At 39.9% G+C, this 19,946-nt stretch overlaps 2 protein-coding genes across 8 annotated transcripts in view; both read left to right on the top strand.

Annotated features, from left to right (window-relative positions):
- The window catches only part of LOC144643494 (hemicentin-1-like), a 48,060-nt gene extending 37,421 nt beyond the window's left edge, over positions 1–10,639 (top strand). For 2 of the 5 annotated variants that reach the window (XM_078502760.1, XM_078502759.1), the window contains 12 exons: positions 409–468; positions 1,380–1,664; positions 2,065–2,097; positions 2,364–2,651; positions 2,911–3,288; positions 4,216–4,275; positions 5,187–5,471; positions 5,872–5,904; positions 6,171–6,458; positions 6,718–7,095; positions 8,023–8,082; positions 9,203–10,638. In XM_078502760.1, coding sequence (XP_078358886.1) covers positions 409–468; positions 1,380–1,664; positions 2,065–2,097; positions 2,364–2,651; positions 2,911–3,288; positions 4,216–4,275; positions 5,187–5,471; positions 5,872–5,904; positions 6,171–6,458; positions 6,718–7,095; positions 8,023–8,082; positions 9,203–9,291 — 2,237 coding nt within the window. In that variant the 3' untranslated portion in view covers positions 9,292–10,638. Of the gene's footprint in view, positions 1–408; positions 469–1,379; positions 1,665–2,064; positions 2,098–2,363; positions 2,652–2,910; positions 3,289–4,215; positions 4,276–5,186; positions 5,472–5,871; positions 5,905–6,170; positions 6,459–6,717; positions 7,096–8,022; positions 8,083–9,202 lie in introns of all 5 variants that reach the window. The other 3 variants (XM_078502761.1, XM_078502763.1, XM_078502762.1) reach the window with 3 other exon arrangements.
- An 8,963-nt stretch (positions 10,640–19,602) lies between these two features.
- Positions 19,603–19,946, top strand: part of LOC144643505 (fibroblast growth factor receptor 2-like) — a 34,706-nt gene continuing 34,362 nt past the window's right edge. For all 3 annotated transcript variants that reach the window (XM_078502780.1, XM_078502781.1, XM_078502777.1), the window contains exon 1: positions 19,603–19,757. In XM_078502780.1, coding sequence (XP_078358906.1) covers positions 19,688–19,757 — 70 coding nt within the window. In that variant the 5' untranslated portion in view covers positions 19,603–19,687. The remainder of the gene's footprint in view (positions 19,758–19,946) is intronic.

Here is a 19,946-nt window from a genome sequence, read left to right as displayed (position 1 = left end):
ACAAGACCCGTTTTACAACGGCGTATACCTTACTGAAGCGAATAAGAGATGAGATAAGATGAAAAATGCAGCCAATCAGAAGGCTGGAAGGTCGTGGCATATTCGGCAGTGTCCCACACATCGGTATTTGTCCGTTGTTTTTTGCGAAAGATAAGTTCGGAAAATTGGGATATAGTCGAAGTTTGCGACATTCTTCAGCAAAATTGGGAATTGTTTTGAAAATGATCGAAAACGTTCGAAGAACATTAAAAACTGCTATTTTAATGTTATTCTGGGAGGCAAAGAAAGGAGAGGTTGAGAGGAGAGCTACAGTAACAACCATATTTGAGTAAGTAACTTAGCCAACCAGAGTGCGTACTTGAACGCGTTTGTAATTTAAAAATGCCAACATGTGAAATATCTTTACAGTGACAACACCAACAGTTGGAAAGATCACTGAAGAGAACACACGAAATGCTTCAATTGAAGGTGAGTGGTCAAACTCCATGATTTCTCGCAAAATTGGTACTTCGTTCAATGGACACTCCATCTAAAGTACCCGTGCCACTGTTTTTGTATGAACGGTAGATGCAGGGAAATAGGAATGAGTATCTATTACTTTACCCTTAATTAATAAGTCTATTTCAAAATTCTCAAAATTGAAAATAATATTGCACAAGTTGGCAAGACGGCTTTATTTCACGGTTTAGTCATGAAACGTGCGAAGATGACTCCTTCCGTAGATTGTCGATGGTAAATTGGCCAAATTGAAATCAGGATAAGCATAGCGGTCATAGCGCGATGAACAGTTTACACGTGAAAAAAGCAGAAGCCGATGTCTGAAATAAAAATAAATAAATAAACAAAGATAAGGTTATGGAAAATCAATACGGTAAAAACCCGCGTATAAGAACCTAGGTTTTTTCAAGTTAGCCTAAACAGGTTCTTATATAAATGGTATTTAGTGTAAAATTAGGCTTACAAGGTTCTTAATTAGGTTCTTAACTTTTGTTCAAGAAATAAAGTAGAATTTTTAAATGATCTGCTCTTTAACGTCCAATAACAGTATTCTTGGAGGCTTCGGTAAGCAAAATACTATACTATTTTAATCTGATTCCGTTAAAATCACTCGTTTGGTATTTCTCGTTTGGTATTTTCTTGGATACTTCTCAGTTTAAGCGGCGGTAACTGCTCTTCTTATTAAATCTGCTTCCTAGACTTTACATTAGCCTATCGTATATAATGCTAAGTCAACTTTGAAAACGTAATGTTTTCGTTGATATGGATCGGTTTCTCAATGACAACATAAGCACTGGTAGCATCAGTAATAGATGTTTAGTGTCAGACAATAACAAAACCAAGTTGCTTTAAAAAAGTTAAAGGACTGTAATTTTTTACAGACAAATATCCACCGCGATTTCAAGGTACTCCAAAACTTCAGTACAACGCTGAGGTAGGAGAGGACAGACGGTTACGATGTGTAGTGACAGGACAGCCACCGCCGACCATTACATGGAGCAAAGATGGCAAGCCTTTGCAGTTGTCAGAAAGAGTAAGGAATTTGAGCAGCAACAAAACCATAAAGATCAAGCAAGTCAGACTTGGTGACCAAGGAAACTACACCTGCATTGCTGAAAATGCTCTCGGGAAAATAAATTTGACTCTAAAACTCCATGTGCGTCAAGGTATATTTCAAAGTTTGAAGATTTTTTTCTCTTTTTCTTTGTGGCATACCTGTAAACTAGCTGGTGCGTTCCCGCAGATTTTGCTAGTCATATTTGCGGGACGCATCCAAACCATAATTAAGTGTAATGACCACATTAAACATTGTTATTAATAAACTCCAACGTCAATGCCTCTCCCTAGGAAAAATGCTCGAGTCTAGAAGTTTTATTCTTTAAGTTCCATGCTTATAAAAACGCAAAGGTATATTTAGGAGTAATGATATGTACTTGTATATATATGTCACACGTTATATAATTCCTAAAACACTAGGCAAGCAACTGCTTGCTGGGTGCAACATAATAATTAACCGGTATCTTGTAAGATTAGTGCTGCGTAATAATAATGTGTTCTTTTTTTCAGATGTCAAAATCCATTATAGGACTACAGAATCAAGTGAGTGTCCGTAATCTTTATAAAATGTCTAACTGAATAATGGCCAAGTCACTAGGTCATTTCAGGGTGGGGACTTAAAAACTTCTTGCGGGTCCTAATCTAAATGTACAAAAACAAACAAACAAACAAACAAAAAAAGATTTGGCAAACCTCATTGTTAGCCAAGATGTAGGTTTTACCTCAGAGAAGTGCATTCTGTGCACCACCTGCTAGATGTTTGCTTTAATGTACCAACTGGTGATCTATAATTTTCGTTCTTGGTTTAGGAGCACCAACCTTTTCTGATCCAAGTATGTTAAAAAGAGCATTTAGAGCATGGCCAGCATCACACTCGATCAGACTTAAGTGTTTAGCAACTGGAGCACTACCTCTCAAATACACATGGCTAAAGAACGGAGAGAAAATGCCCAAGCGGGAAATGGACCCATATCTTAACACGTCAATTTGGTACCTTAAACTGAAAGATCTAATGCCCGACGATTCAGGGAAATACACCTGCATAGTGTCCAATCCATATGGCAGTATAAATCACACTTACACACTTCAGGTTGTTGGTAAGTTCAAATACAAACAAATGACTGAAGTAGATTTGCACTTTTACTGATACAAAATGGAAAATTAAAACATCTAAATGTGCAGAAAAAAAGATTTAGCAAACTTCGCGGTTAGCCAAGATTTACACACCTTCTGATACATAATGGAAAAGAAAAACAACCTTAACTTAACCGATTTGCTGATTTTTTACAAACATTTCTCTTCTTCAAGTTGTAAATAGTCTAATTAAAAAGTTCTATCTGATCATCTTCTCAACAGCTAAACCACGATCAAGGCCGATCTTAGAAAAAGGCCTTCCAAAGAACACAACCGTACAGATTGGGGATAATGCAGCAATGACATGCATTGTGCTTGCCAGTGGGACACTTCCAGATTTTAGATGGCTGAAATGGGAAAAATCTGTGACATCAATGCCGAAACTTGGTGACGATTTGGAGAATGGATTATATCGTCTTATAGACCCACACTATTACAAGATTATCCAAGTTGAGGGTAATTACGGTGCTGAATTGAGAATAACTAATGTGACAGAGGAAGATTTTGGACTCTACACTTGCTTTGTGAGCAATCATATCGGCAATGATTACAACAGTGCTTTTCTCAGTGAATACGTGAAACCCACGGCTCCTGTTAGAGGTTAGTAGTCGCTTGATATCGCAACAAAGTCAATTTAGGGATGGACCATTAAAAATGTTATGGGGGGAGGGGCGGAGAATTCTCAAGCTGCACGATTTTGTTGGCTCTAATTTGCTGTGCAGCATTTTTAAAGGTACGATCTTTTCTCTTTACTGCATTACTCGATGTTTTTCTTTTTTGCGCAATTTATGCTTACACGAATTTTTTCGCAAGCCCTTTCTAATTCTCCATCTCTTAAGTGAAAAATTATTTCTATAGATATTTTCTGAACCTTCTCCAGGTTGATTCGGACAATTATGGCGTCGCGTTGTAAATTACTCATGTGATACTGGCCTCTGCACTTGCTTTGGGAGTAATTTAATCATGTCAGCAAAACTCTCAACAGATCATTTATCGGCAGAAGTTGTTGTTAGGTGTCATTAGTTAAAATAGCTCACAATGAACACAAATGGTTAGTGACAGACAAGAAACGTGGACTTAGCATCTGCTTTGTTGCGAGTAACCAAGTTGGCTAAGGTTACAAGACCCGTTTTACAACGGCGTATACCTTACTGAAGCGAATAAGAGATGAGATAAGATGAAAAATGCAGCCAATCAGAAGGCTGGAAGGTCGTGGCATATTCGGCAGTGTCCCACACATCGGTATTTGTCCGTTGTTTTTTGCGAAAGATAAGTTCGGAAAATTGGGATATAGTCGAAGTTTGCGACATTCTTCAGCAAAATTGGAAATTGTTTTGAAAATGATCGAAAACGTTCGAAGAACATTAAAAACTGCTATTTTAATGTTATTCTGGGAGGCAAAGAAAGGAGAGGTTGAGAGGAGAGCTACAGTAACAACCATATTTGAGTAAGTAACTTAGCCAACCAGAGTGCGTACTTGAACGCGTTTGTAATTTAAAAATGCCAACATGTGAAATATCTTTACAGTGACAACACCAACAGTTGGAAAGATCACTGAAGAGAACACACGAAATGCTTCAATTGAAGGTGAGTGGTCAAACTCCATGATTTCTCGCAAAATTGGTACTTCGTTCAATGGACACTCCATCTAAAGTACCCGTGCCACTGTTTTTGTATGAACGGTAGATGCAGGGAAATAGGAATGAGTATCTATTACTTTTCCCCTAATTAATAAGTCTATTTCAAAATTCTCAAAATTGAAAATAATATTGCACAAGTTGGCAAGACGGCTTTATTTCACGGTTTAGTCATGAAACGTGCGAAGATGACTCCTTCCGTAGATTGTCGATGGTAAATTGGCCAAATTGAAATCAGGATAAGCATAGCGGTCATAGCGCGATGAACAGTTTACACGTGAAAAAAGCAGAAGCCGATGTCTGAAATAAAAATAAATAAATAAACAAAGATAAGGTTATGGAAAATCAATACGGTAAAAACCCGCGTATAAGAACCTAGGTTTTTTCAAGTTAGCCTAAACAGGTTCTTATATAAATGGTATTTAGTGTAAAATTAGGCTTACAAGGTTCTTAATTAGGTTCTTAACTTTTGTTCAAGAAATAAAGTAGAATTTTTAAATGATCTGCTCTTTAATGTCCAATAACAGTATTCTTGGAGGCTTCGGTAAGCAAAATACTATACTATTTTAATCTGATTCCGTTAAAATCACTCGTTTGGTATTTCTCGTTTGGTATTTTCTTGGATACTTCTCAGTTTAAGCGGCGGTAACTGCTCTTCTTATTAAATCTGCTTCCTAGACTTTACATTAGCCTATCGTATATAATGCTAAGTCAACTTTGAAAACGTAATGTTTTCGTTGATATGGATCGGTTTCTCAATGACAACATAAGCACTGGTAGCATCAGTAATAGATGTTTAGTGTCAGACAATAACAAAACCAAGTTGCTTTAAAAAAGTTAAAGGACTGTAATTTTTTACAGACAAATATCCACCGCGATTTCAAGGTACTCCAAAACTTCAGTACAACGCTGAGGTAGGAGAGGACAGACGGTTACGATGTGTAGTGACAGGACAGCCACCGCCGACCATTACATGGAGCAAAGATGGCAAGCCTTTGCAGTTGTCAGAAAGAGTAAGGAATTTGAGCAGCAACAAAACCATAAAGATCAAGCAAGTCAGACTTGGTGACCAAGGAAACTACACCTGCATTGCTGAAAATGCTCTCGGGAAAATAAATTTGACTCTAAAACTCCATGTGCGTCAAGGTATATTTCAAAGTTTGAAGATTTTTTTCTCTTTTTCTTTGTGGCATACCTGTAAACTAGCTGGTGCGTTCCCGCAGATTTTGCTAGTCATATTTGCGGGACGCATCCAAACCATAATTAAGTGTAATGACCACATTAAACATTGTTATTAATAAACTCCAACGTCAATGCCTCTCCCTAGGAAAAATGCTCGAGTCTAGAAGTTTTATTCTTTAAGTTCCATGCTTATAAAAACGCAAAGGTATATTTAGGAGTAATGATATGTACTTGTATATATATGTCACACGTTATATAATTCCTAAAACACTAGGCAAGCAACTGCTTGCTGGGTGCAACATAATAATTAACCGGTATCTTGTAAGATTAGTGCTGCGTAATAATAATGTGTTCTTTTTTTCAGATGTCAAAATCCATTATAGGACTACAGAATCAAGTGAGTGTCCGTAATCTTTATAAAATGTCTAACTGAATAATGGCCAAGTCACTAGGTCATTTCAGGGTGGGGACTTAAAAACTTCTTGCGGGTCCTAATCTAAATGTACAAAAACAAACAAACAAACAAACAAAAAAAGATTTGGCAAACCTCATTGTTAGCCAAGATGTAGGTTTTACCTCAGAGAAGTGCATTCTGTGCACCACCTGCTAGATGTTTGCTTTAATGTACCAACTGGTGATCTATAATTTTCGTTCTTGGTTTAGGAGCACCAACCTTTTCTGATCCAAGTATGTTAAAAAGAGCATTTAGAGCATGGCCAGCATCACACTCGATCAGACTTAAGTGTTTAGCAACTGGAGCACTACCTCTCAAATACACATGGCTAAAGAACGGAGAGAAAATGCCCAAGCGGGAAATGGACCCATATCTTAACACGTCAATTTGGTACCTTAAACTGAAAGATCTAATGCCCGACGATTCAGGGAAATACACCTGCATAGTGTCCAATCCATATGGCAGTATAAATCACACTTACACACTTCAGGTTGTTGGTAAGTTCAAATACAAACAAATGACTGAAGTAGATTTGCACTTTTACTGATACAAAATGGAAAATTAAAACATCTAAATGTGCAGAAAAAAAGATTTAGCAAACTTCGCGGTTAGCCAAGATTTACACACCTTCTGATACATAATGGAAAAGAAAAACAACCTTAACTTAACCGATTTGCTGATTTTTTACAAACATTTCTCTTCTTCAAGTTGTAAATAGTCTAATTAAAAAGTTCTATCTGATCATCTTCTCAACAGCTAAACCACGATCAAGGCCGATCTTAGAAAAAGGCCTTCCAAAGAACACAACCGTACAGATTGGGGATAATGCAGCAATGACATGCATTGTGCTTGCCAGTGGGACACTTCCAGATTTTAGATGGCTGAAATGGGAAAAATCTGTGACATCAATGCCGAAACTTGGTGACGATTTGGAGAATGGATTATATCGTCTTATAGACCCACACTATTATAAGATTATCCAAGTTGAGGGTAATTACGGTGCTGAATTGAGAATAACTAATGTGACAGAGGAAGATTTTGGACTCTACACTTGCTTTGTGAGCAATCATATCGGCAATGATTACGACAGTGCTTTTCTCAGTGAATACGTAAAACCCACGGCTCCTGTTAGAGGTTAGTAGTCGCTTGATATCGCAACAAAGTCAATTTAGGGATGGACCATTAAAAATGTTATGGGGGGAGGGGCGGAGAATTCTCAAGCTGCACGATTTTGTTGGCTCTAATTTGCTGTGCAGCATTTTTAAAGGTACGATCTTTTCTCTTTACTGCATTACTCGATGTTTTTCTTTTTTGCGCAATTTATGCTTACACGAATTTTTTCGCAAGCCCTTTCTAATTCTCCATCTCTTAAGTGAAAAATTATTTGTATAGATATTTTCTGAACCTTCTCCAGGTTGATTCGGACAATTATGGCGTCGCGTTGTAAATTACTCATGTGATACTGGCCTCTGCACTTGCTTTGGGAGTAATTTAATCATGTCAGCAAAACTCTCGACAGATCATTTATCGGCAGAAGTTGTTGTTAGGTGTCATTAGTTAAAATAGCTCACAATGAACACAAATGGTTAGTGACAGACAAGAAACGTGGACTTAGCATCTGCTTTGTTGCGAGTAACCAAGTTGGCTAAGGTTACAAGACCCGTTTTACAACGGCGTATACCTTACTGAAGCGAATAAGAGATGAGATAAGATGAAAAATGCAGCCAATCAGAAGGCTGGAAGGTCGTGGCATATTCGGCAGTGTCCCACACATCGGTATTTGTCCGTTGTTTTTTGCGAAAGATAAGTTCGGAAAATTGGGATATAGTCGAAGTTTGCGACATTCTTCAGCAAAATTGGGAATTGTTTTGAAAATGATCGAAAACGTTCGAAGAACATTAAAAACTGCTATTTTAATGTTATTCTGGGAGGCAAAGAAAGGAGAGGTTGAGAGGAGAGCTACAGTAACAACCATATTTGAGTAAGTAACTTAGCCAACCAGAGTGCGTACTTGAACGCGTTTGTAATTTAAAAATGCCAACATGTGAAATATCTTTACAGTGACAACACCAACAGTTGGAAAGATCACTGAAGAGAACACACGAAATGCTTCAATTGAAGGTGAGTGGTCAAACTCCATGATTTCTCGCAAAATTGGTACTTCGTTCAATGGACACTCCATCTAAAGTACCCGTGCCACTGTTTTTGTATGAACGGTAGATGCAGGGAAATAGGAATGAGTATCTATTACTTTACCCTTAATTAATAAGTCTATTTCAAAATTCTCAAAATTGAAAATAATATTGCACAAGTTGGCAAGACGGCTTTATTTCACGGTTTAGTCATGAAACGTGCGAAGATGACTCCTTCCGTAGATTGTCGATGGTAAATTGGCCAAATTGAAATCAGGATAAGCATAGCGGTCATAGCGCGATGAACAGTTTACACGTGAAAAAAAGCAGAAGCCGATGTCTGAAATAAAAATAAATAAATAAACAAAGATAAGGTTATGGAAAATCAATACGGTAAAAACCCGCGTATAAGAACCTAGGTTTTTTCAAGTTAGCCTAAACAGGTTCTTATATAAATGGTATTTAGTGTAAAATTAGGCTTACAAGGTTCTTAATTAGGTTCTTAACTTTTGTTCAAGAAATAAAGTAGAATTTTTAAATGATCTGCTCTTTAATGTCCAATAACAGTATTCTTGGAGGCTTCGGTAAGCAAAATACTATACTATTTTAATCTGATTCCGTTAAAATCAAAACTATACTGTAACCTTTACTATAATTCCCAATAAATCTTGTAACTATGCTGTAACTATAATGTGTACAGACTGTGTTATAAATATATTTTTGAGAAGATTTTTTAATTCTATATTTTTGAGAAGATTATTTTTTCTTTTTTGAAAATAAGAACCTGTTTTAGAATTTTAGCCTAAAATGGTTCTTATGTGAAGGGTGCTTAAAAATGAAATTTTAGCCTAACAGGTTCTTAAATGTTAGGTTCTTATACGCGGGTTTTTACTGTAGCAGATTGAGCCTTAGTTTTTCTGCACACGTCCCAGCGCATTTTATTTGCAGTCCTCAAATGTGTTCGAAGTTTCAGCATCTGTAATGAAAAAATGTCTTCTTTCCTTCTCGCTGACTTTCAGTTTATGTCTTTTAAGACATAAAACTTAAAAGACTGTCCTTCTTTTTCTTTTAATTTTCTTGTTATTATCATTTTTTTCATTTCTGGCCAGGACTTCAAGGAAGAAAAGAGCCTCAGCCAAAAGCTGCTCGTATTCATGGAGAGAGCACCACCAGAGCCTTTAATGATGGACACGATTGAACGATCAGGACCCGCAAGAAAACCACGTAACGAATATGTCTTTCTCCCACAGTTCTGAGGCCGAGTACAACGAGCTATCTTGCTTTAAGCCGTCTCGCGTTTTTCATACACGAGCAACAATAAAACTATTAGATAATCAATTAGAAAAAAAACTGTGTAGCGCATTTAATAAATGACAAAAATTAACAAAAATATTAACAATATTTTTTAAGTTAATAAAACTATTAACTATGTGTTATAAATTAGGAAGGGCTGGATTAACTATACACAACAACGGAGATATTTAAGTGCCACTTATTTTTACTATCGTTCATTGGGGTTTTACTTAGATTGGTTCGGTAAATCGAGTTTAGAATAAAATAATTCGGATAAGGTCGAAAGACCGTCGAAAACGATATCTTCGGAAGTATTCGAAAATATTCAAAAAATTGATCAGAAATCATCGGCAGAAAGTACAGGACACTTCAGTAACACTGGAAGTGAAGTGGAATCAAATAGTAAGGCAATTCTTATTGTGGCATATTGCGAATATCGCACTCGTTACTACTGAAAAATTAAGGCACTCGTGGGATATCTTACAGTATACCATTCAAAAACATTACATGACTAGTGGCATTTACCCAATGGTGTTTTTTAACCATGTGAATTACACCTTATCTCTCAATTTTTTTCAAGGCTGTTGGATTTCGACTCATTCTATCCAAAGTCCTCCGAAATAATTCTTAATAAAGCTTGTTGTCGTTGTTAGTGTGCTGTTATTAAGTAGTTACGCGTGTCATTTATCCAATGATGTTTTTTAACCGTGTGAATGACACTTCTTTTTTCCGCACCAGTACTAGTACTGGTGCGGTTATACTTGTGATCCCTTTGTGAATATAGTTGTGAATGTCAAATAAAGAAATTAAAAAAAAAAAACACCAAAAAAAACGTAGTACTGTCGGAATTCGTTTTAGTTGTGATCATTTTATCGTCAAGTGTGGTTTACTTTCCAGTTCAGTTGTAACAACCATAGTTTTGTTGCTAAATGAATTTATTATGCGAATTTGCTTAATGAAGCAAACTATAATTTTTTTAAAAAAAATTAAAGAGACCCGATGTTTGGCTACACGGCTCAGTTTGAAGACGGGAAGTTGAAGAAACACACGTGATTGGAGTTTATGCAAGCCCTTTCTGTTTCTCCCAACAGGCATGTGGTTCATGTCGCCAATAAACCAATTGAAATGCATGATCTATCGATCCTCTGCATGTAATTCGCTTGGTGATTTAATGGCGCGGCCCTGATAGTCTGTATGTAAAGTTTGGAAGATTTAAGAAAGCATAAGCAAAAGATTTTAACATGGAGGAAGAAAGTAAGCACTTTGTAAGATCACGTCATAGCCGAAGCTCTCGTAAGCGACCACCTCGAGAATTTCAAAATTTGGTCATAACTGAAGCTGGCGTTTACGAGAATGAACTTTTGTAAGTGACTTAGGCTGAAACAATAGAGGCTAGACGCTTAGTTGAGCTTTTACCAATTTTTCTTTGAATTCAAATTATTTCGAGACCTTTATCAACGAACATTACAAGTTAATGTTGTTTTACGTTAAATGTGATCAAGAACTGAGTGTATACTTTTATTTAAGTGCTGACTAATACAAATCAGAATTTTGAATGGTCCCTTATACGAGAGCTTAATTCAAAGAAGAAAGACCACTTGGTTATTCCCAAAAAGAAACCGCTAGCTCTAGTTCGTGAATATGACGGCATCATATAAGTATCTGAAAATCGAGATAAAATTATGTATAGATGTATGTTTATGTTTAACTTCTCCTAAAATGGCAATACACAAAAAAAGCTTACAGATAACACAAGAACTAAGCAAATGATCAACAACGAGAAATCAAGTCACTTTTACATAAAAACATCTTTAACCGAGTTGAAAAAAATACAGCTATGGAAAACTTCACTGTGTTGAAACAGGAATTATTAGTGCATTTATTTACTAAAAGGGAGAGTTTCATGATATCGTCGTGTTTAGTTTCCCGATCTCGTGGACATGTAATAATTGCTTGATGCAATATAAACATCCGAGGTTGAATTGGATGACAACAAAGTACACTTTTACTGTCTTTATATTATTTATTATTTGTACATGATCATCCATTGAGCTTTAGACCCAATTTCCATTCCCGCACATTTTCAATAATATCTCTGTGACGACAAAATGCCGACCGGAGGCAATGTCTTTCGCAAGAGGTTTTTACTCAGTCGGTTTTATTCACAACGGAACTTTGTCATTTAACAAGTAATCAGGCATTATTTTTACGATTTAGAGCTATAGCGAACGTTTGATTCGATTTGATAAAGACGATAAACTAAGTGACTTCTGCAATTTACACCAAGGAACTAAAATTTGCACTTTTCACCTAATTTTTCGACGTTTTTGCTTCCGATATGTGTTCTTTCATCAACTCGTTTTAGTGTTAGTACTATTTGTTTTATAGCGTACGTGCTCGGCGTCTTTGCATGCAATTTGTTGTGAATTCATCTACAACTTAATTATAGCCGGAGGACAGGGAAGTACACTGATAAAACTGTCGTTTGTCCGCCCCTCCAATCACACGTGGATAACAGCACGCATCACCATATCACAAGATAAAAACGTTGTATTTCAATTGTCTTTTCGACAGGTTGAAGTGGTACTTTAGAATCAAAAACCGACTTTAAAGTTCCTCCCTTGCGTGGGATGAAAGCACCGACTTTGTAGGCGGCGCAAGAGATATCAGAAATGCAAAGTAGTTGCAATTAATTGCTCAGCAAATTATGTATTTCAATTTATCTCTAGCTCGGAAACACCCTCGTCGCATTTCAGTCAAAACTATCAAACTTAAAGCTCGCACTTAAAGTCCTTTACCACTCAATTTTTCACCAATGACTTCGTTTCGGAAATTGTTGAAAAACTTAAAACATAAATGCGTGCCGAAATTGTAAAAGATTCATAACCGGCCCTGAAGAGCAATTACATTATTGATATCCAAAGCAACTACTGACGAATTAATACAAATGAATGACAACAAAGTGGAAATTTCCATTGCTGATGAATAAGATGACAAACGTAAAGAAGACAGTTCATTCGGAACACCTGCCTATTGCCCTCAGGTATATAGATAGTACAGATAACGCTATTGTGTGCCTGTCAAACCGCTTACCGAATCAATCCTTGTCAGCGAAACTGCTAATTTCTTGCCAATCTACCTGTCGACATAAAAAAAAAAACGATATTTGCGTTAAAAAATTTAGTGAAAGGCAATAATAAGCAGGGAAGAGGCGAAACCATTGTGAAATCGTGGAAAACATTTTGGACAACCTTACATGCGCTTTACAGGCTTTGAAGAGAACTGCAGTAAAACTCTAAGGTAAGGTACCTTAGTATAGTCAGTATATATCACCTTTATATATTACGCGAGAGAGTATTCACGAAATTCACTTTTTCATTTGGCAAATATTCACATATTTCGAAATAATTTATTTACAATTTTCTTCTGGCACTCGATATTGCTGATATGAATGGAAAATAATAGAAGGTCCTTCGGGCGATTGGATTTTGCTGTTCAAAATAGACATATTTTTGCGTAGAGGTAGTTAATATTGACTTTCATATAAGGATTCACTTGACTGTCGGTTCTGCATGTAAAAAGCTATTGCTGCTACCATCCCTTTTGTTTAGCAGGTAATGAGAGTTTGAATTTGAGTTGTACGGCAAATAATATCCCTCGAATAATGCTAGCTCGGCTGAGAATCACTAAGGAACAAATCGTTCTCTTTCCGAAAAAGAATTTAGGAACAAACACCACTAGGCGCTCTTCAGTATAGTTCTTATTGCAATTTTTTTTCCGGGTTAACCTTCTTTCTCGGCAGGGGCAAAACATTTTGAACTTTTTTTATTTTCAGATCTTTATTAACTGGGCAATGTTATCAGTATTATGGGTAGTATGTGATCAAATAGTGTATTACATGTTGACTAAAACGAAACAGAATCAACGAGCTTTAAACTCAAAGTAAACGAGCAGTTGTTATTCCCAAAAGTGGTTTTATTTACAGTTGAGCCGAACGGGCTTACAAACAGCTAGCATAAAATACACCAATTCCTAACGTTAATTCAGAGACCATTGAAGAACCAAAGAGTACCGCCGCAATGCGTAACTGACAAAATATAATTCCCTTTCTCACAGATTTGGAAACCGTAAAGTAACTCAAGTCTCTTTTGTGACAATTCCAAAATCCCCAAATCACTCAAATTTAATTCTTAATTAAAAATTAACCGATTTTTACTATGTAAAAATTGAAAAAATAAACTAGAGGAAAGTTTGCGGGCGGGCCATTACTGAGTTTTCTTCGTTAATTAATTGATCTTCAATAAACGTGTACGTTCATTAAAACTTTTGTGAAGATTCATTCTGGAGGAAAGTGGGAGAGAACTAAATTTAAATCAAGCATCAATTAATTTATTGAAGTTTTCTTTCTTTGTCTTATTTTAAAAGAAGATATAAATTAGAAAGATAAAGAGACGTGGATTGAATGTAATCAGTTGATATCATGAGGAAGACCGCCTCGGCCGACCAAAATATTGTACCGACGATGAAGAGTGCTGCATATGTAAATGACAAGATATAATTATACTGCCTTTCTCTAACAGATTTGGCAACCGGCATGTAATCGCAGTATAAAGTAACTCGAATCCCTTTTGTGACTATTCCAATATTCATGAGAAATACCGCCTCGGCCAACCGAAATATTGTACCGACGATGAAAAGAGTGCTGCATACGTAAATGACAAGATATAACTCCCTTTCTCTCACAGATTTAGGCAACCGGCATGTAATTGCAGTAAAAAGGAACTAAAGTACCTTTTGTAACCATTCCAAAATTCACGAGAAAGAACGCCGCGGGTCTCCGTTTCTTTCCTCCCTGTCGTTGGTCTTTCTTTCTGTTTTTTTGGCTTTTCGCTGTTCCGCTTTCCTCCCCCCCGTTTTGTGGTTTTCGTCGGTTCGGCGTCCTTTGCTCCTCATCTTGGTTTGTGCGTCCTGACTTTCTTTGCTTGTTCCCGTCTCGTCTCTCGTCACTCTCGTCTGGTGCTCTCTCCGTGTTTTGTTGCGGCTTTGTTTCTGTTTTTCTTTGTTTTGGTCCTTTCGCTGTTTTCCTTCTTTTTTCTACTTTCCTTGCTTCCTGTTTCTTTTCTTGTTCTTTCTTCTGTCTTTTTGTTCTCTCTTTCTTGTTTGTCGTTTGCCTCTTTCTGACAGGTTGATCTCTTCTCACTCTGTTCCTGTTTTTTCTCCTTTTTCTCCTGGCGTTTCTCCTCCCTTTTTTTGTTCTCCTCTTTCTCTTCTTCCTCTCTTTGTGCTCCTTTTTGTTTTTTGTTTTCTTCTTTCTTCTTTTTTGTTTTTCTTTTGTTTGTCTCTCTCTTTCCATCTTTTCCATCCTCCTCGCCCACTGCTCTCCGATTCCTCTTCTCACACGTTCGTCCTTCCTTTCGTTTGTCGTCTTGTCCTTCTTCTGTCTCCCTTGTGTCTTTGTCTCTTTTTTCTCTCTCGAAATTTTTTTTTCTTTGCTTCTTCCCTTTTTCTCTCCCTTTGCGCTGTTTTGTGCGTGATTTGACCGTGCCTCTCTCACTCTTTTTCCTTTCTACGTTCTTTCGTGGTCTTTCGTCTTGTCTCCATTGATGGCTTCTCTTTCCTCGGTCTCTTTTTTGTCCTCTCTCTTCTCTCCTTCCTGTCCTTCTTTCTGCTTCCTCCCTCTCCCTTCCTCTCTTCTCTCTTCGCCCCTCTTTGCTCTTTTGGCTTGCTTTGCTCCCCGCTCTTCCCTCTCTCCCCGCACTTTTGGTCTTGTGTCCCTTCTCCCCTTATTTTGTTCCTGTTTTTGGTCAGTTCTGGTTTTTCTCCCCTCTCTGTTTGTCTCCTTCTGTTCCTGGGCTTCTTTCTGCTCTGTCCTGTGCCTGTCGCTGTCTTCCGTCTTCTCTTTTCGCTTTGTCCTGTCTTCCTCTTGTTCTTCCTTTTCTTGCTGTTCGTCTTCTTTCTCTCGGTGTTTCTTCCTCTTTCTCCCTCTCTTTGTGCTTCTCCTTGGATTCTTTGCGTTTTGTCTCTGTCCGTTCCTTCCTTTTTTCGCCTCTTCCGGTGTTTTGGTCGAGGTGTGTCTATCTGTGGTCCTTTCCTTCCTCCTTCTCCCTCCGTCCTCCCTTGTCCTCTTCTTCTGCTCTCACTCGATTCTCTTCTCCTCTCCTCCTCTCTCTCCCCTCTCCTCTCTTTTCTGTCTCTTTCCCGTCGCACTCACTCTCTCTCCTCCTCCTTCCCCATTCCCCTCTTCTTCGGCTTCTCTCTTCTCGCCTTTTTTTTCCTCTTCTGTCTTGTCTCTTTACTTTGTTCCCTCCCCCATTCGACCCTCTCCCCCCCTTCTCCCCCCTCCCACCTCCCCCCCCCCCACCCTCCTCCCTCTCTTCCTTCTCTTCTTTTCTGCCTTTCTCTCTCTCTCTTTTCCTTCCTCTCCCAGCTCTCTTTTTCCGACTGTCCATTGCCCCCCCCCCTTCTTCTCGTTCGTTCCTTTCTCTTCCTACTCTTTACTCGTTGCTCTCCTTTGTGTCTCCCTGACCCTGCTAGGGGCTGGGTCTTGTGTCTCCCACCTAGGGCCCCTCTTCGACGGTCGGTCCTCGCTGCCTTTCGCTCTCGTTCTCCCTGTCTCTCTCCTCCCTCTTCCCTTCGTCCTCTCCTCTCTCCTTGGTCCTCTCTTCTTTCCCCTCGTTCTTCGTCCGGTGCTCCTGTCCTCTCCTCCGCTCCTCTCCTCCTCCTTCTCCCCTCTTGGGCGTCTTCTCGAGGTGTGGGGTGGGGTTCTCCGCTCTTCTCCCTCCCTCTCTTCCCCCCTCCTTTTCGCGTCTCTTTTTTGTTGTCCCTTTCCCCCCTTTCTTACTACTCCAGTTTTTTTGGACTCTTCCTTTCCTCTGTACATTTTGGTCTGTGTCCTCTTTTAGTTAGTATTGCAGGCTTTTTATTTGCCTGGCTTGGAACTGTATGATTACTGATACTGTCACGTAGATTTGGCATACTCAGTGAGGCTGTAGGCATGCAAGTTTTATCAGATGTTTCTGGATTGTATCTTTTTTCACAACTGTCAATGAAGCTTTTTCAGTAGAACTGTGGATCTGTAGCACTTTGTAGACTTGACACTATCTTTTTCTGTTTTTGGGTGACTTCTTTTTTTTTTTTTGTTTTTGGTTGTGTTTTTTTTTTTTTTTTTTTTTTTTTTTTTTTTTTTTCTTTTCCTTTCTTCTTTTCTTTTTTTTTTTTTTTTTTTTGTTTTCTCTTTTCTTTTTTTTTCTCTTCTTCTTCTCTGCTTTCTGTCTCTCTCTTTTTCTCTTCTTTGTCTTTGGACCTTTCTCCTTGGTGGGTGTGCTGGTGTTTTTTCTTTTTGTCGTTCTTGTCTTTTCTTTTTTCTTTTTTTCTCTTTTTTCTTTTTTTGTTTTTTTTCTTGTGTTTCTTTCTGTCGTTTTTTCTTTTCGTCTCTGTTGTTTCTTTTCTCTCCTTTTTTCTTCCTCTCTTCCCTTTTTCTCGGGCCTGCTTCTGTCTGTCTCTGGGGTCTGGCTGCTGTGGCTTTTTTCTTGCTTGGGTTTTTTTTTTTGTTTCCTCTTTGCTTTTTTTTGGCCCTTTCTGTCGTCTCTCGTCCGGTGGGTCGTGTCTTTGCCCCTGGTGTGTGCTTCTCTTGTGTCTTGTCGTCTTCTCTCTCTCGCTGTGCAGCGCTGTGTGTTGTCTCCCTCTCTCTTTCTTTTTTTTTGTTCGGGCTCGTTCTTGTTTTGTTGTCTCCTGTTGTGCTTCTGCTTTTTTTTTCTTTCTCTTTTCTTGGGTTTTTTTTCTTTTTCTCTTCTTTTTTCGTCCTTTTTCTCCCCCCCCCCTTTTTTTCCTTTTTTTTTTTCTGCCTCTGGCGTTTTTTTTTCTGTTTTTCTCTTTCGTCTCTTGTCTTGTTCTCCTTCTTCTTCTTTCTGCTCCTCTCTTCTGTGTCTTTCGTCTTTCTCTCTCTTTCTTCTCTCTTTTTTTTCCTTCTCCTTCCTTCGTCTCTTCTTTGCTTTCTCTGCCCTCCTCCCCTTCTTTGGCGTCCTTTGGCTTTTCTTTTTCCTCTTGTTCTTTGCTCTCTGTGCTCGTCCTCTCCTTTCTTTTGGTTTCCTTTCCGCCTCTTGTTGCTCTCTCCGTTGTCTGTTCCTTTTGGGTTCTGCTTCCTCTGTCTCTTCGTCCTTTCGTTGTTCTTTCTGGGTCCTTTGGGGTCTTCTTCTGCCTGTGGCGGGCGTCTTGGCTCTTTCCTTCTTTCTTTCTTCTGTCTCTCTGTGGAGTGGTCGTGTGGGCTGTTTCTTGTTGGCCTTTCCTTTTCTTTTCGTTTTCTTTGCCTGCCCCTTTGTCTTTTTGGTACTCTGGTTTTGCCTGTCTGGTTGTTCTCTCCTTTGGCTTTCTTGGGTGCTCGTTCTTTTGTGTTGGGCTGCGTGCTCTGTTTCTGCTCGTGCTTGCGTGCTCCTTTGGGGTCTTCTCTTTGTTGTCTGGCTCTTCTGCTGTTGTCTGTCTGTCTCTTGTTGCTGGTCGCCTCTCCTCTGCCGTGCGTGCCTGGTTCTGCTGGGATTGTCTCCTGTCTCGGGTATGTGTTTCTGGGGGGGGGGGTGGCCCTTCTCTTTGTCTCTTTCTGTTATCTGCTGGGGTTGGTCGGTGGTGGGCTGTGTCTTTCTTTTTTTTTTTCCCTCTCTCCTCCGCTTGCTGGGTGCGGGTCGGCGTGCGTTCGCTCTGACATTGTTCTGCTTTGGTGCGTGATAGGTGTCGGGCTTTGATCTGCTCTGGTGTCTTGGTCTGTGCGTGCTCTCTTTTCTGTGTTCTGGCTGCGGTCTCTTTCATGGTTTGAGGGTGCTCTGGTCTTTTTTGTGTGTTTTTCTTCTCTGTCGTCCTCCCCTCTCCTCTCGTGCTTCTGACACTGGATCCATTTCGTGGGGTTCGATGACTTCTGTCCTTTGGAGCTCTCCTCCTTTTCCTGGTTGGGTTCCGTCTTCTCCTGTGGGCTCTCGGTCGACTGTCCGAGGTCCCTGTCCGTGCGTCCGGGGCGAGGCCTCTTCTGCGTGGGGCTGGGGTGCGCGGCCCCGGTGGCGTCTCGAGGCTGCGGCGGTCTCTCTGCTGGGGCGCTCGGCGCGGCTGTTCGCTTCGACGGCGTCCTGGCGATCCGGCGTCGGACGCGGTGAGATTGCGTGGCGGTGCGCCGGTTCGAACTTCTCGGCGACAGGCATCACACTGACGCAGGTCTGGTGTGTTTCTTGTCTGTGGTGGGTCACACAGCATCCGTCTCCGTGATGGGCCTCTCGCGCCTGGCACTGCGGCGTGTCGACTCCTCCGGGACGGGGATTGCTCTCTGCGTGATGTTCGACTCGGGTGCTGGAGTGTCTGGCGGCAGACCTGTCTTGTGGCTCTCCTCGCCTCCTTCCTGAGCTTCGTGCCCTTCACGGGCGTGTTGGGACTTCCTCGCGGCACTGAAGCGTTTCTGTTCTGTTCTGGTGTTCATCGACGCGTCTGGTTCCGGTCCACTCCCGGCGCACGGCGGTCCTTTCGCCAATCAGAGGTTTTGTCCTGGCCGCGGGGGCCGCAGCTTTGTGCTGCGCGCACTTCCGGGGTTGTTCGTCCCGCGGCTGCTGGGGTTCTCTTTGTTCCGATCTCTTCTTTCTTCTTTTCTGGGGCTTTGGACTCTGGTCACTTTTCTGGTTGCTCTGTCTCCTGCTCTTTCGGTCTTTGTCACGTTCATGTTTTGGGCTTTGGTCACATTACTGCTCTCTCACCAACCACCATCTCTTTATCTATTCAGTAGGAGCAGTTATCCACAATAGGGGGCGCTTATTAGAATAGGGGCACTTATAAGAATGAGGGCGCTTATTGGAATAGGGGCGCTTATTAACAAAATCACATTCGAAGGGGGGCGCTTATTCGAAAGGGGGCGCTTATTGAAAGGAGGGCGCTTAATCGAATCATTACGGTATTGTCGTACCTCGAGTCTTCGTTCCTGACCGCTGGTCAAAGGGAACGAAGATCCTGGGTACAAGGATGCGTTTATTTTGTCCTAGTGTATTTATGGTTTATCCGACTCATCCGAATAGGATACTTTAGCTACGTTTAACTCAATCCTACAACATAAAGAACAGGGAACTTGCCGACCTTTTAAAGACAACTTAACAAAATACGCTATAATATTTATCAAAATCAAATTTCTAGCAAAGGCAAACCGCCTGGCCCCTAAGTTCAACGCATCAGTGACCTTCAGCTGTCTTATCAAAACATCACGTCGATACACAAGACTACCCATTTGCTTTTGGCAGCCTGCCTGTCAAAGAAATTTAGGCCTTACACACAAAAGCAAGATGAAGGCTGCTAAGAAACCGTCAGCGATGCTTCTTCTCATAGCTTTCTTCTCTTCGATAGCACATGCAGGCAAGTATCACTGACAACCCTTTGGTGATAACAAATCTGAATACGGTAACTACGTAGATGAAAGTTGCGCATGACGAAGGCTTGAAGTCTTCCACAGCAAATATACCCGTTGTAACTTCTGTAATTCCGCTTTTATAGCTGAATTTCGAAGCGGAAAACGCCTGCTGATTGAAAATCCCGCTACTCCGG

This window comes from Oculina patagonica, chromosome 2, assembly GCF_052425735.1.
Source record: "Oculina patagonica isolate OP01 chromosome 2, crgOcupat, whole genome shotgun sequence".
Lineage (NCBI taxonomy): Eukaryota > Metazoa > Cnidaria > Anthozoa > Scleractinia > Oculinidae > Oculina > Oculina patagonica.
Note: the sequence above shows the minus strand (reverse complement) of the source record. Positions and strands in the feature narration are given on the sequence as shown.